This window comes from Saccopteryx bilineata, chromosome 5, assembly GCF_036850765.1.
Source record: "Saccopteryx bilineata isolate mSacBil1 chromosome 5, mSacBil1_pri_phased_curated, whole genome shotgun sequence".
NCBI classification, from domain to species: Eukaryota; Metazoa; Chordata; class Mammalia; order Chiroptera; family Emballonuridae; genus Saccopteryx; species Saccopteryx bilineata.
This window is the reverse complement of record NC_089494.1, coordinates 202,259,838-202,275,027: the sequence shown is the minus strand read 5'-3', so window position 1 is coordinate 202,275,027 and position 15,190 is coordinate 202,259,838. Positions and strand designations below refer to the sequence as shown.

The following is a 15,190-nucleotide window of genomic DNA, read 5'->3' as shown; positions in this document are numbered from 1 at the left end:
ATCTGCAGGATCCCAATCTGCGTGGAAGGCAGGTCTTCAGGTTATTGGCAAGTTTGAAGGTTGTGCTGAGGTGTGAGAAGCCTTGAAAGTGTAGTGTGAGGCACGGGCTCTGGAATTAGAAGGCTTAGTTTGACTCACTGGACCTCTCATTAGCTACGTGGCCCTGAACAAACCATGGTTATTATTAATGTGTCTGTTTCCACACCTGAAAAGTGGGATGATAATCTACACTGAACACTTAGTGCCTAGCAAGTAATGTTTATTAAATGCTTACTATAATTTGTTTTCATAAAATTCATACCTACACACAGACTCCTAAAGGTCACTTCCTAAGGACACACACGTTCTTAGCCAATCACTGGAGTTGAACTTCTGCAACTACAGCCCACCCCCCACCCAACAGTCTGACCCATAAAGGAAAGAAAGACGCCACAACTCCTGGCCGCAGAGTGTGAAATATATTGATGGCTATAAAGGGACAACTTGGAGACATTTCAGGTCTGCTGGGATGGCGTGCAGCATACATACATGCTCTGTTTTTGGAAACCATGTAGTTAAAGTTTTCAAATACATCTGTTTTGAACATGATGTTTTTTTTCATTAGCACGGTTTACTACTCTACAGCTTCTCCTAGAGTAAATACGGATAATGGCTTTTTGCAGAGCAACTACAGACTTATTTAGATGTTTAACAAGGTGAACTATTTCACAATTAGGTCGACCTTAGAGTTACCAGCAAGATGTTTTTCATTTGCTTTGTTCACTGCTGTGGGGGTGGGGGTGGTAGTAACTTTCCCAATTTACTCTTTGTTCATGTTTAGTCACCAACAGCCTCCGAAAGGTAATGAAAACTAACAGTCTGTTAAAAAAAAAATTAAGTTGTAATTAGGCTGTGGGTTTTTCCAAGACCCTTACAGTCAGATAATTTAAATTTACAAGAGAAAAAAAAAATGCATCACGGAAAACTAAGTAACAAAAAGCTACTGAAAAATACATCTGTCCAATGCAGTGGTCTCTGGTAAACAGCTCAGAGGGATAGAGAAAACAAAAACTTCTAGAACGTTAAGCAGTCCAATGACAAACTCTGCTTTTTTTTTTTTTTCCTAGTGGCTATTTTCCTACCACAGTGTTGAGCTTCATTATTACGTTAAATAACTTATACGGGTACAAAGGAGTTTGCTAACCAGCAGCCAACTCAGAACCTTGTCGGAAGAGGGAGGAGAGGAATTCACAACACAGCGAGTACCACCGGAAGCAGAGTCCACAGTCAGCCTTCCAGCAGTCTTCCCCTCTTGGCCACACCGCTGAGCTGAAGTTTGGGGTCTCCCAGGAGGGGTTTTGTCCTCTCCTTCCTCTCCCTTTTCCATTTAAATTAACAAAGAAACATGGGCTTCCTCAGAGCCAGCACTCAGCTGGGCAAGTCCCATTAGCAGCAAATGTTCAACTAAATAATAAAAACACGCGCACACACACGCACACACACAAAAGAAAGCTCCATCCAGGTGCAGAGCTGTGATTCACATGGAAATTCCAGGCGATGAATCATGTGCAGAGCTAGGGATCTTCAGAGGATTCTTTCTTCAGTGTCTTCAGTGAACATTTCAGTCTCACAAAATCTGAGTCAGTCTGTGAGCTGTGGGGAGTAAGTTCCCCTTCTGTCCTCAAGTGAGCTGGCTTGCTGGGACTTCATGACTTTTTGTAGAACGAGATGCCAGATGACAAGGGCCAGTCCCTCAAGGATGCCCAACACAGCAGCAGCCAGAGTCCCGTTTGTTAAACTCTGCCTAAGAGGCTCGACCTGAGAAATCAAAGGGACAATGTAAGAACCAATGTGGCAGATTATTTGAAATAGGAGTAAAATGGCTTGCTTAACAGTAGTTTCATTTTTCCTATGTTTTAAGTTGGTTTTTTTTTTACTTTTTTAATATATATATATTTTACATGTTTAAAAATATTAAGTGTTGTAGCTCTGAGAGAACTGCTAGTCACTTAAAATAAATATATATTAATAGAGATGGCAAAGCTTTGTTTATAGATAAGTCTATATTCTTGAGTGGCTTTATATTAAAACAAACAAAAGAAAGAGAAAGGTCATTAATGATAAAAAAAAAGCTTTTAGATATGTACTAGTTGTGTCACTGATGGGTTTATTTAGCAAATATTAGCATCTTCCTATTCTGTGGTCATTTAGGGCATTTAAATAGCAAAGGACAAGAAAGGTGCTTACTCTCAGAGGCGCACTGTCATTGCCACTGCTAAAACTAAGTGTCAGAATGAATGGTTCCGGGGCCAGCGGGAAAAGTGTCTACATACAAATATCCCCCTGCCTTCAAAGCTAATGCATAAATATATATCAATACAAGTTTCCAAGGTGAGTAATTAGTCTTAGTATCCACTTATATAGGTGGTTTTGCAAATGATTATAAACTATTTCTTTTCTTTCTCCTCTCTGTGGTTGCTATGCCTCGGCCAGCACTTGCCACGGCCCAGTCTCACTCCTCATCACTGCAGGCGCGTGTGTCCAGCACTGTGACAGACATGAGGAAAGACCCTTATGGGGCTTATGCAGTAGTAGGAAAAAGAAGCACGCACACAAAACAACACGGGGTCTAACAGAAGAGGAAAGTGGCTTCAGAGTCCATGTGTTTAGGAGAGAGATGGGGCAGAGAGCAGGACGGATTAGAGTGGCATCTCAAAATTAGACCAGAAGAGGCAGAGCTCCTGGCTTAAACCCAGATTCCAAGGAGAGTTTGTTCTTCAATACCCCTTATAATTTTAGCGTGGAAACTAGTCTTTTATATTAAGAATACATCTCTACTGTGTTTATTTACATATTCCCAGTGGTGGGATTCAGCCGCTTCGCACCAGTTTGGCAGAACCGAGATACCTAATTTTTTGTTGAGTTCGGCAAACCAGTTGTTAAAATGGCACTTGTAATCAGGGTTCTCTCTAAGGTGGGCACCCGGGTAGCCACCCAATGTGGAACTCACAAATATACATTCCTTGCTCTTTTTTAACATTCATCTGCACAACAACGTATTCTAAGTGCCCATAGTAATAATGTTCCTGCTGTCCATAGGTGAAAAAAATTGCAAGCAAGGACACCAGTCAAGAAGCAATATGGAAAATCTTAAATAAAAGTTTTATTGTTTTCTTGTCAGGTATTATTTAATATTTCAAAACTCTTTCTTATAACATGATTTAGTTTTGTATACCTCTTTTATTATTCTTATTTAAGTATTAAATGCATGAAATAATAAACTACCTTTTGGTATATATTTTTTAAATACTTAAAATGGTCATTAGATCAGAGAACCAGCTGTTAAACTGTTTGAATCCCACCACTGCATATTCCCTCATATACCATTCACTCTGTTTATGTCACTGGTAGCCCCTCATGCATTCTTACTAGAAGCATTATTACTGAGTGCTTTTGAGTTGAGTACAATGGTGGATGAACTCATGGCTTTGTGTCTGAATTTATGCCAGCATGGTGCAACCCCTTTTTCACTTTACATTTCTAAATTTTCTACTAAATTCTTTGGTCAGATTTCAACCAATCAAATGTTAAGCGTTACTGTATACTGTGTTTATAATACATAAGACTATGGGAAGAAATTGCATAATGGAATCTTTAGCCTTCACCATCAACCTGGTTTCTTACAAACCCTTCCAGATGAACCACCACTCAGTGGGAATATGGCATGACAGAATAACAATCAGAAGAGGAGAACTTTGCCTGACCAGGTGGTGGCGCAGTGGATAGAGCATTGGACTGGGATGCGGAGGACCCAGGTTCAAGACCCCGAGGTCACCAGCTTGAGCGCGGGCTTATCTGGTTTGAGCAAAAAGCTCACCAGCTTGGACCCAAGGTCGCTGGCTCGAGCAAGGGGTTACTCCATCTGCTGAAGGCCCACGGTCAAGGCATATATGAGAAAGCAATCAATGAACAACTAAGGTTCATTGCACAACAAAAAACTAATGACTGATGCTTCTCATCTCTCCATTCCTGTCTATCCCTCTCTCTGTCTCTGTAAAAAAAAAAAAAAAAAAAAAAAAAGAAGAGGAGAACGACTAGAGAAGTATGAGGTAGGGCTGGATTATTTTAATGTATTTGGATTTCACAGGTAATGCAGATGGCAGGGATCATTTATGTACAGTGAACTTAGCTGTTTAACAACTTTTTAAAGAAAATCTATAAGACAAGTAACAATAGCTAAGTTGTACTCAGGGGTCATACCAACTTAATGTTTTTTAAAAAGTAGAAATATTTTAGAAAGATGAGAATATGAAAGGTAAATTTTATCTAAAAAGGATAACAACAAGGAGTAATTCCCCAATTTTTAATCTAGCAAGCTATGTACTCTGAAGCTCATGTTTTATGAATAATATTTAAGACTATAGTTAGTATCTTTTAATAACCAGCACAGAGTAATATAAGATTTTAATGTAAATGTGTCAATAGCCGGTACAAAATTTCATAAAAGTAGAACTGGGCACCAGCCCCGCAAGCTGCTACATTCCATGGTTCCAGGTGTGGGCCATGTCTTCTTCATGTTTGTGTCTGGAGATAAAAGAAGAATCTCCAACCCTCTACCTGTCACCATCACTTGTTCTAAGGATACTACTTCAGTGCTGATGTACCTCACCCCTCCCCACTGAGAAGTACAAGGAAGGCCTAAATTTTCCATTGAAACAAACAAAATCGCATAAAACCAAATACATCTTAGATATATATGCTGGTTCATAAAACTTAAGAGTCTAGTATCATTACATGAAGAACCTCAAATGACTGTGGGAAGAAGAGAAAATGTATTTGTCAACCCTGAATATATATTCCCAGAGTGTCTTAGCAGAAATACAAATGCAACAATTTTCATTACATTATTATTATATCCTGGGATGCTACTGTCTATTAAAGTATTTCAAATGGTGAAATACAAATTTGCCTATCTAGATTCACTTGAAAATACCGACAGATTAACAAATATTTAAACTTGAAAGGTTCTCAGTTATGTTTAAAATCCTAACTCTCTCTCTCAAACCAAACTGGGGACCGACCAAGATCCAGTTGGTATGTGACACATTCGAATTTACTGAACCAACAGACACCTAAGTCTTTTACTTCAGGTCCAATAAAATTTTAGTGTTTTTTTTGTTTTTTGGTTTTTTTTTGTATTTTTCCAAAGCTGGAAACGGGGAGAGACAGTCAGACAGACTCCTGCATGCGCCCGACCGGGATCCACCCGGCACGCCCACCAGGGGTGACGCTCTGCCCACCAGGGGGCGATGCTCTGCCCCTCCGGGGCGTCGCTATGCCGGGACCAGAGCCACTCTAGCGCCTGGGGCAGAGGCCAAGGAGCCATCCCCAGCACCCGGGCCATCTTTGCTCCAATGGAGCCTTGGCTGCGGGAGGGGAAGAGAGAGACAGAGAGGAAGGAGGGGGGGTGGAGAAGCAAATGGGCGCTTCTCCTATGTGCCCTGGCCGGGAATCGAACCCAGGTTCCCCGCACGCCAGGCCGATGCTCTACCGCTGAGCCAACCGGCCAGGGCAAATTTTAGTTTTAAAACTATTCAGAAATATAGTCTGAACTTCTCATCTTTCAGATCAAGAGAATGAGTCAGTGTTCATTTAACCACACTATGGGGTGATTTCAGTTTCTCAGTCCATAAAATAATGGGAGATAAAAAGAAAAACAGAGACACCGTCTGCATCTACCCCCTCACCCCCCAAAAAAGGACAAACGAAAACTGAGTGATGGCAACAAGAATTTTAAGCCACAAAAATTCAGTTAACAGGCGATAAGATGCAGAGTATTTGGAACACACAGGCAGAGACTTCCCACAGAAAGCATGTGGTTATTTATCTTTAGGTAAGGCCAACATCTCCTTTAAATGTGTGCGACAGTGAGAAGCAATGAGACCCACCTTAAAGACTTCCATCTGTCTTTCTCTATATGATTTTCAGGTCCTTCACTCTCATAGGAAGCCAAGTACAGAGCTACAATTAACCAAAAGAAAGAATGCATTAACATTGAAGTCTCCTCCTATTAGATTATCTACCATTATCCGTCCTCTGTTCAACTTGAGCCAAACCCCATGGCAAAATACACTCCTCAGCACATCAGTTATGACTGAGAAGCGTCATAATTTCATTAAGAACACAAAATATCACTTTGCCTCTGATTGATCATCTCAACAAAAACTCAGGGGTCTCCAGGCCAGAAAATGGCACTTAATGATGGGACAATTTATGAAGCAAAAAAAAAGAGGCTTACCAATGTAAGCCATAGGATGCTACCACATACTCACACTATGCTCTTTCCAAAGAAAGAGGTGAGAAGGACACCCACTCCTGGCAGCCTGGATCTTTTTTTTAAACCCCTTAGGTAAAAAGCCAAATTTTTGAAGTCAATTTTCCATCTTTGTAATATATTTTCATTATTTTTAAATCAAAAAGCATCTTCATCCAAAGATTTAAAAACTTATTATTAAGCCTATGTAGAGCTTTAAAATGCTCCAGTCCCCTCTAGAATGGTAATATAAATTCAAAGTGTTCTTTAGTCATTATCATGAACACTATCCATCTACTGTAGGAAATTATTAGTTAATAGATACTACTGATTTCTATAATATTAGGATATAACAAATCAACAGAATATATCCCTAAGTCTTTTATAAACTTAACTCTCTTTTGGTCAATTTTTTCCTGTACATTGTCAATCACTTTATCAGCCTCAAACTCCCTTATGTTTTAATAGGTAAAGACTTTCCCCTACGTGTTCAAACAGCAGGGGGTGGCAATTAACTGTGTGTTTGTTTACTCAAATTACCTTGAATATCAACAAACCACAAAACACCTTTCTTTTTCATTGAAGCAAGCTCAAAGGGGAAAAAGAAATCTTTCAGAAACTCCTCACTGATGCCTAAATCTCTTCAGATCTTATAAAGAATGTTTCAACCCCAAAACATGGCGTACTCACAGTCCTCACTGAAGACGGGCACCGTGAGCAGATACTGCAGGATCTTCCGGTCCCTCTCAAACGGACACTCCACTTGTTTCCATGTCATGAATTCACTCACTTGTTTGGCCAGTTCCCAAAATTTCTAGAAAAGAATACATTGAAAAATTTAAATGCAGCCATCAACAACGATAAGCTTAAAAGAGCCAATTCTATGGAATGTTTTTCTCTGGCTTCTAATCTTCTGAACTACATAACTGTCTCAATTTAATAAAAATAGGTGTCGGTATCTGCTAGGTATAGGCAAAATTTTACTCAAGCACTTCCATATAGCTAAGAAGAATGGTGCAGTTAATTTATTCTACTTGGTATTATTATTTGTTACAGAATGTAGGTCAAGAGAAACCTTGGTCCTGAAACCTCAGAACCAGCGGTGGCTGCGGCCCAAGAGGCAGAGCCTGAGAAGCCCACCCCTCCCGCACTCAGTTCACCCCCTTACCTCAAAGTTAACGTGGCCATTTGGAAGGCGATTGGCACAGCCTTCGTTGAGGAAATAAATATCTTTGATTAAAAGACTGAAGAATGGTATCACAATCTAAAGAAAACAAAAGATGCTGGTTTGTTTGGGGAAAATAAACATTTAGCCTCTTATCAAATGGTACAAGAAATTAATGAACAACATTAACTCTGAAGTACATAAAAGGCCAGAGTGCATTAAGATACAGTGTCTTGTTTACCACTCAGGTCAGCAGTTTCTTCCCTTACATAATTCTGCTTAAGACACACATGCTATTAAAAACCAAAACACAGCAAAGACAGGTAGCATGGGAAAGTGGATGGCCTCGTGTTATTTCTATAGTTTTCCTATTTTTCTTAATGCCATAGCATATAATAAAGTCTGCAAGTTCCAACTACAGTCAAAGGGAAAAGATCTAAAAGAACTCTTGCTTTTCATTTAGCAAATGATTAATAGAATATCTGTCATTGCAGGGACTAAGCTTTTAAGATGTGCGATCCATCTGCCCGCTCGGGTCTGTATTTTTGCATCACTTAGGCTTCTACATTTTAGGTGAATGTTTTTAGATAAACACCTCATTTTACTCTAGAACACTGATTTTCAACCACTGTGCCACAAGAAGTTTTAAAACATGCAATACCTGATGATTTAGTCAGGGGCACTGACCACATGTCCCTTAGATTATCAAATAAAACAATGACAAGAGCTACCATAACACCCAAAAATGTTAAGTATCAATTTCTACTTCTAGAGAGAAATTCAGATTCTCTTAAAGTCACTTAGGGAAAAGAAAGCTTTGATTATTTTTTTTTTTCATTGATCTCTGAAAATAGCCAAAATGAATCTCGGTTCCAACAGCCCCTCTGAATACAGTTTTAATCATTTGCTACTGTCTGTGGTGGAAGTCTCTTATGTTGAATTATTAAAGATCCCCTTGCCTTCAAATGTTACTAGTGTTTCTGTTACGTTAGAATTAAACACACATGGTACCGATGATAAAAGCACACCTGGACCTCGTTTCTCGGAAGGACCACTTATATCTGGGAAGCACTGGAGTTTGGACTGACTGCTGGATGTCAGTTTAAAATCTGGCTCCACGATTTACTGGCAGTACGAGCCAGGGGTCTGCAAACTGTGGCCTCTGGCCCATCTCCAGCCCACCAGCTGTTTTGGGATAGCCTAAGAGCCACATAGTTTACATTTCTAAATGGCTGGAAAAATATCAAATGAATAATTTTTCATGAGCATGAAAATGATATGAAATTCCAATTACGGAAGCCATACAGCTTTACCAGGAAACTGCCATGCTCATTCAACCCTGCACTGTCTGTGTCGCTTTTGTGCTACTTAACAGAACTGAGTACCTGCAACAGAAACAGTACGGCGCACCACGCCTAAAATATTTATTATCTGGTCCTTTTTGTGTGTGTGTGGCAGAGACAGAGAGAGTCAGAGAGAGGGACAGATAGGGACAGACAGACAGGAAGGGAAAGAGATGAGAAACATCAATTCTTCGTTACGGCTCCTTTGTTGTTCATTGATTGATATCTCATATGTGCCTTGACCATGGGGCTACAGCAGACCAAGTGACCCCTTGCTCAAGCCAGTGACCTTGGACTCAAGCTGGTGAGCCTTGCTCAAACCAGATGAGCCCGCGCTCAAACCAGCAACCTTGTAGTTTCAAACCTGGGTCCTCCATATCTCAGTCCAATGCTCTATCCACTGCGCCATTGCCTGGTCAGGCATTATCTGGTCCTTAACACAAAAAATTTACCAACCCCTGGTAAAGCCTAACATACTAAGAAAGCCTAGTGTTCTCACCTTAAAATAGAAATAACAGCAACTACCTCACTGAGTTGTGGTGAGGATTAAATTAAATAACACAAGTTCAACTTCAATGAAGCCCTCTCAAAAAGCCAATGGGTCCCCTACAAAGGGACAACTATATTACTGATGCACTTAAGAGATAATAATAAGGCAGCCTCTGGAAATGCGGCTATATTATAATCGAGATGCACTGTTTACATAGCATCACAGCTTTTAAGCAAGAATTCTTTCTGTGCTCTATTCTGTAGTGCTGGGCTGTGAGTTGTGGGATACCGATAATTTACTGTTGCATATTGATATTTAAATTATTCATAAGTTCATGTCATGTGTCTTTTGTTTGGTGACAAAGGCTATATGTAACTTATGTAATTTTTGCCTTTATGGTGCTTGCATGATGCTCCACTATTGACTGAATCACTCTTCCAAGAAAATAGAAATTAAAGTAATCTTCTTTACGATACTCCCTTGGTCTGGTCCTTATGCTCAGATGCAAGGAAAAGTCTCGTAGGCTTCTTTAATCATTTACTCATGGATAGTTCCCTTAGCTCTCAATCCACTATCTAAATCTAACATAGTAAAAATCAGAAGATTTGAATGACTGTAGTTCTATGAGCTAAGGTGAATGAATGGATTACTAACAGCAGAGAGCAAAAGTCTGATTTCTAGGACATTTTGTCAATGATATTTTTCGTGGGACAACTCAAACAATAATGTCTTCCAATCATCTCTCAAAAATGTTATTAATTCAGAGACTCAGCCACTCCACATAAAAGGCATCATCAGTCCCACACCCAGAGATGAAGGCTATGAGCACGAACAGGTTCCCGCCAACAAAAGAATGGTAAAGGATTTAAAACCATGCTATCGGATAAAAAATGCATGTTCCCATAAGGAAAAAAATAACTATTTGAAGACCATTTAAGGCCACTGTATGGAAGACAGATTTGATTTGTTCTATAATACAGTGTTAGATGTGCCACTTTAACCACATAAACTCAAGATTTGAAAGCATACCAAAGATTCTATTACTTTGGTCACGTGGCCAGGAAAATTTTAAAACAAGAAATTACTTAGGAATAAAGAAATAAAAAAGAAAGAATCCTAATTCTCTTGAATAAAAGATGTATTTTATCTATAAATGTTTACATTCCTAGCCTTTGAGACTAATTTTGAAAAAGAAACAGCATCTTTTTTAAATGGCAGTGATTTCATTTGTTTTATACACTAGAGTACAATTCATATGCTCACACAGAACTGGTTTTTTAAAAAAAACCAATAAAACTAAGCAGACAGAATATATTAAATGATGTAAAGGATACTCCCCCCCCCCCAAAAAAAAAGCTATTAGAGGCCCATAATATTCAATGATTAGATTTTGGTGGGGGATTAGACTTCAGAAATATTTGGCCAGTGCTGCAGGTCCCTACTCAGAGATCTGATTCTATGGCCACCTCCCTGCAGCGGAGCCCACCACGCTCTCTCTGAGCGCCAGGCAGACGTGCAGAGAGCAATGAGACGCTGCAGACAGTCTCGGGCGTATCCTCACCCTTCGCCGGGCTGGGGCTCTCCCATGCATGTGCTCACTTTCCAAAGCTCACAAAACGTCTGACTAGATCTTTTCTCAATCTAGTCACAGGAGTACTGGGATTTGGGCAAGTAAAATGGAAAAGCTGGTCATCTCCAACAGGATAAGTTAGAGAAAGTTAATTCTGCTTTGTCTACTCTCTAACCTTGTTTATTAAAAAAAAAAAGAAGAAAAAGTTAATGGGTTTAAAATATCTCTCAAACATGATCAGAACTGCTATTTCAGATTTTGCTGAGACCCAACTTAGCCTTTTAAAACATTGTGGGTTATTTTTGTGCTTACTTTTATTTTAGATCACTTAGGCTGAAGCTTTTTTTTTGGGGGGAGGGTGATTGAAATACCCTAAACTATTTTTTAAATCTTCATTTTCTTCTATTTGTTGAAGATACTGTTTAAATTAAAAGACAGAATCTATATAGACAATAACTTTCATCAAGCAACCTTCATCAGCTGTTTACTACAACCAAGTATTTACTTCTCAGATAACATGATCTCCAAATGTTAAAATGACTTATCCTTCTCATGTAAGGAAATGCAAAATTGAAATGTGCCCAAAAGGACCCACAATGTCAAGAGTAGTTGGATCCAGAATCGCATAAAATTGTTTAAAGGTAGGGTAGGTGGAGTAAAAATCATTTTCTCAGACATCATTCCCATACTTTTTCTGCCACCTGCATATCCAGTTAGTAACAGCAGGCCTAATGCTGCAGCAACTATCCAACTTTCTGAAAATAAATGACTTAGCCATGGGAGGTAAGCTAATTCTTCTAAGAGAAAAGGTTACATTAAGTCAGCCACCTTGTGTAGAGCTTAAACATCTATTTTCCATTAAATCAAATTATTCTCTAATACTATTAGTCATCTTAACATACAACTTGATTTATTGCTTGAAATGCAACTAAGACACATTACAAAATTATCATTTAAATAATGCAATAATAACACAGTAATATACATTTGGAAAATTCTATACCAAATATCCCTTTCCCGCCCTGGCCGGTTGGCTCAGTGGTAGAGCGTCGGCCTGGCAGGCAGGAGTCCCAGGTTCAATTCCCGGCCAGGGCACACAGGAGAGGCGCCCATCTGCTTTTCCACCCCTCCCCCTCTCCTTCCTCTCTGTCTCTCTCTTCCCCTCCCGCAGCCAAGGCTCCATTGGAGTAAAGTTAGCCTGGGCGCTGAGGATGGCTCTATAGCCTCTGCCTCAGGCACTAGAATGGCTCTGGTTGCGGCAGAGCAATGTCCCAGAAGGGCAGAGCATTGCCCCCTAGTGGGCATGCCGGGTGGATCCGGGTTGGGCACATGTGGGAGTCTGTCTGACTGCCTCCCCATTTCCAACTTCAGAAAAATACAAAAAAAAAATGAATATCCCTTTCCCTTCCCCCCTGGTCCAACTTTCCTTCATACTCCCCTTCCCTGGGTGTCAAGGTAACCCTGCCACAGTGTATCGGCTTCCTTAGATTTGAACAGGTAAAAGAAGATCAGTGCAACAGTTCACCTCCCATTTCAATAGAACTCATGGCACGAATAAAACTCCTTTAGACACATACCTTCTCTCTGCTGCTATGAGCAGTTAGAGACCTTTGTGCTGCCCCTCGAAGAGCTGTTCGGTAATTATAGAAATTACTGGAAGGGTCCATCTGATGCTATAGACAAAAGAGAGGAAAGTATGATTGTCTATTTACTTGCAACCTGCAGAAAGTTGACAAGAACATACTTTTAACTCTACATAAAAAAATACAAAATAAGTAGGGAACTCATTAAGAACATGACTTATCTCTCTTATGTATACACACAGGTGTGAAATGCTTAAAGAACACAAATGTCTTCTTTCCCAAGGTTTGGTTTATTCATATAAACTGATGTCAACTTTGGTAATATTAAACCCAAACCAAATTCTTTACAAGTTAACAGTTGAGAATAGACTGAAAACTGATAACAAGGAGTCAAACACCAACTTAGGAAACCATTTCCTGGTTTCATTTGAAGGTTAATGGATCAGCTGATGGTTAGCCATCATACAGTGAGCCAACACTTTCTAGCGAACTTGTTCTTTGCTGTTGGTAACAAGTCCTTCACAAATAAATCACGTAATATGAATAAAGCAAAATGTAATATACCCAATGTTAATACCCAATTTGGGGGAAAATTTAGGAAAAAATACTTTCTTAATATCTCCAAAGATAGTAGATTCAAGGCACCCATACACCAAGGTAATCATGATGTGACTATAATGCAAACACAACAGTGTTTATGCACAAGTCTTACTACCTTGAGAATTATGTGGGAAGGGCTTTTTCACAGGTTAACTAAATATGTTGAAAGTATAGAGCAGGGGTCCCCAAACTACAGCCCGCGGGTCACATGCAGCCCCCTGAGGCCATTTATCCGGCCCCTGCCACACTTCTGGAAGAAGCACCTCTTTCATTGGTGGTCATTCAGAGGAGCACATTGACCATCTCATTAGCCAAAAGCAAACCCATAGTTCCCATTGAAATACTCATCAGTTTGTTGATTTAAATTTACTTGTTCTTTATTTTAAATATTGTATTTGTTCCTGTTTTGTTTTTTTACTTTAAAATAAGATATGCAGTGTGCATAGGAATTTGTTCATAGTTTTTTTTATAGTCCGGCCCTCCAATGGTCTGAGGGACAGTGAACTGGCCCCCTGTGTAAAAAGTTTGGGGACCCCTGGTATAGAGAATGAGTAGTTCTGTAGGGATAGGGAACTCCTCTCTTGGGTCACTGTAAATAATGTTAGTAGGTACTCACTGAAGTAAAACTCCAAACTGCTCAGAACCCAAATTCCATCCTGACACACAATGTGATATGACTGACAGGTCACCATTCCTTCAGTTAACTCACCCCAAAATAGACACCTCTCTCTATGAAAGAAAGAACTAGTCTAAAACCCAACTTATCCCCTTTCTTTCAATTCTATTCCCTTTCCTTTCCCAGGGTCTATAAACTGAGTTTTCTTCTGTGCAGAACTATGTGATCAAGAGGCAAGATCACAGAAAGGAAGTCCACTTCCCAGGTATAAAATGTTACTTAACAGCAAAACACGAGCTTAACATACCTCAAGAATGTCAAACTTCGCAGTCTTCACTTTGGACCAAGTTTTCTTTAGTCGAGACACTGGGCTCATATTCATGCCAGCTTTGTATTTTTAATGGAGAGAAGAAAAGAAAATTGAAAGAGAGAAGTAAGAAAAGCTATTCCAACTTGCACCCTGAAAAAATGTTCACTGCTAAGTATGAGTTAAACTTTATAAAAAATTGCCAAACAGTTTTGCCAAGTAGTAGTACCATTTCATACTCTCACAATAATGTCCAAGAGTTCCACTTGCTCCATATCCTCACCAATATCTGGTGCAACCGATCTTTTTCATTTTAGTCATTCCAGTGTGACGTGGTACTTTACTGTGATTTTAGTTTGTGTTTCTCTGGTGATTAACAATATAGATGGAACACCTTTTCAAATACTTATTATCCACTCAAATATCTTCTTTTGTGAAATGTCTGTTCAAATATTTTGCCTTTTTAGTTCACTGGGTTATTTGTCTTACTACTGATTTGTATGGTTCTTTATCAATTTTAGGTACAGGTGATTTTCCAGCTATACATATTATAAATATTTTCTCTTATAATATGGCTTATCTTAACATTTTTCTAATGGTGTAAAGAGGAAATATAAATACTAAATGTATTCCATGAATTCTTGTAGATTTAAAATTAAGTCATCATCTATTACCTAGACCAGGGGTAGTCAACTTTTTTATACCTACCACCCACTTTTGTAGTATCTCTGTTAGTAGTAAAATTTTCTAACCATCCACCGGTTCCATAGTAATGGTGATTTATAAAGTAGGGAAGTAACTTTACATTATAAAATTTATAAATCAGAGTTACAGCAAGTTAAAGCATAAAATAATTATTATTTACCAAGTACTTTATGTCATATTTTCGCTAAGTTTGGCAGAATAAATCTTTATAAAACAACTTACTATAGTTAAATCTATCTTTTTATTTATACTTTGGTTGCTCCGCTACCGCCCACCATGAAAGCTGGAATGCCTGCTAGTGGGCGGTAGGGACCAGGTTGACTACCACTGACCTAGATGGTGGGGCCCTTCAAGGTCCCCTACTGAGATAGCATTCTGCTCACTATTTTTATGGACTGAACCAGATAAAGAGCTGAAAGTTGGCCAGTACTTTTTACGGAGAAAACAAAGGGGAAATGGTGTAAAAAGAAAATAGAAAAAGAAACTGATGAGAGGAGAGATTTATTAAGATCAGAATTA

At 39.2% G+C, this 15,190-nt stretch overlaps 1 protein-coding gene across 7 annotated transcripts in view; it reads right to left on the bottom strand.

Annotated features, from left to right (window-relative positions):
- Positions 1-436: 436 nt before the first annotated feature.
- Positions 437-15,190, bottom strand: part of RASGEF1B (RasGEF domain family member 1B) — a 691,952-nt gene continuing 677,198 nt past the window's right edge. For all 7 annotated transcript variants that reach the window (XM_066278925.1, XM_066278926.1, XM_066278929.1 and 4 more), the window contains 6 exons: positions 13,967-14,046; positions 12,438-12,533; positions 7,461-7,556; positions 6,983-7,106; positions 5,928-6,000; positions 437-1,797 (listed from right to left, as the gene is read on the bottom strand). In XM_066278925.1, coding sequence (XP_066135022.1) covers positions 1,773-1,797; positions 5,928-6,000; positions 6,983-7,106; positions 7,461-7,556; positions 12,438-12,533; positions 13,967-14,046 — 494 coding nt within the window. In that variant the 3' untranslated portion in view covers positions 437-1,772. The remainder of the gene's footprint in view (positions 1,798-5,927; positions 6,001-6,982; positions 7,107-7,460; positions 7,557-12,437; positions 12,534-13,966; positions 14,047-15,190) is intronic.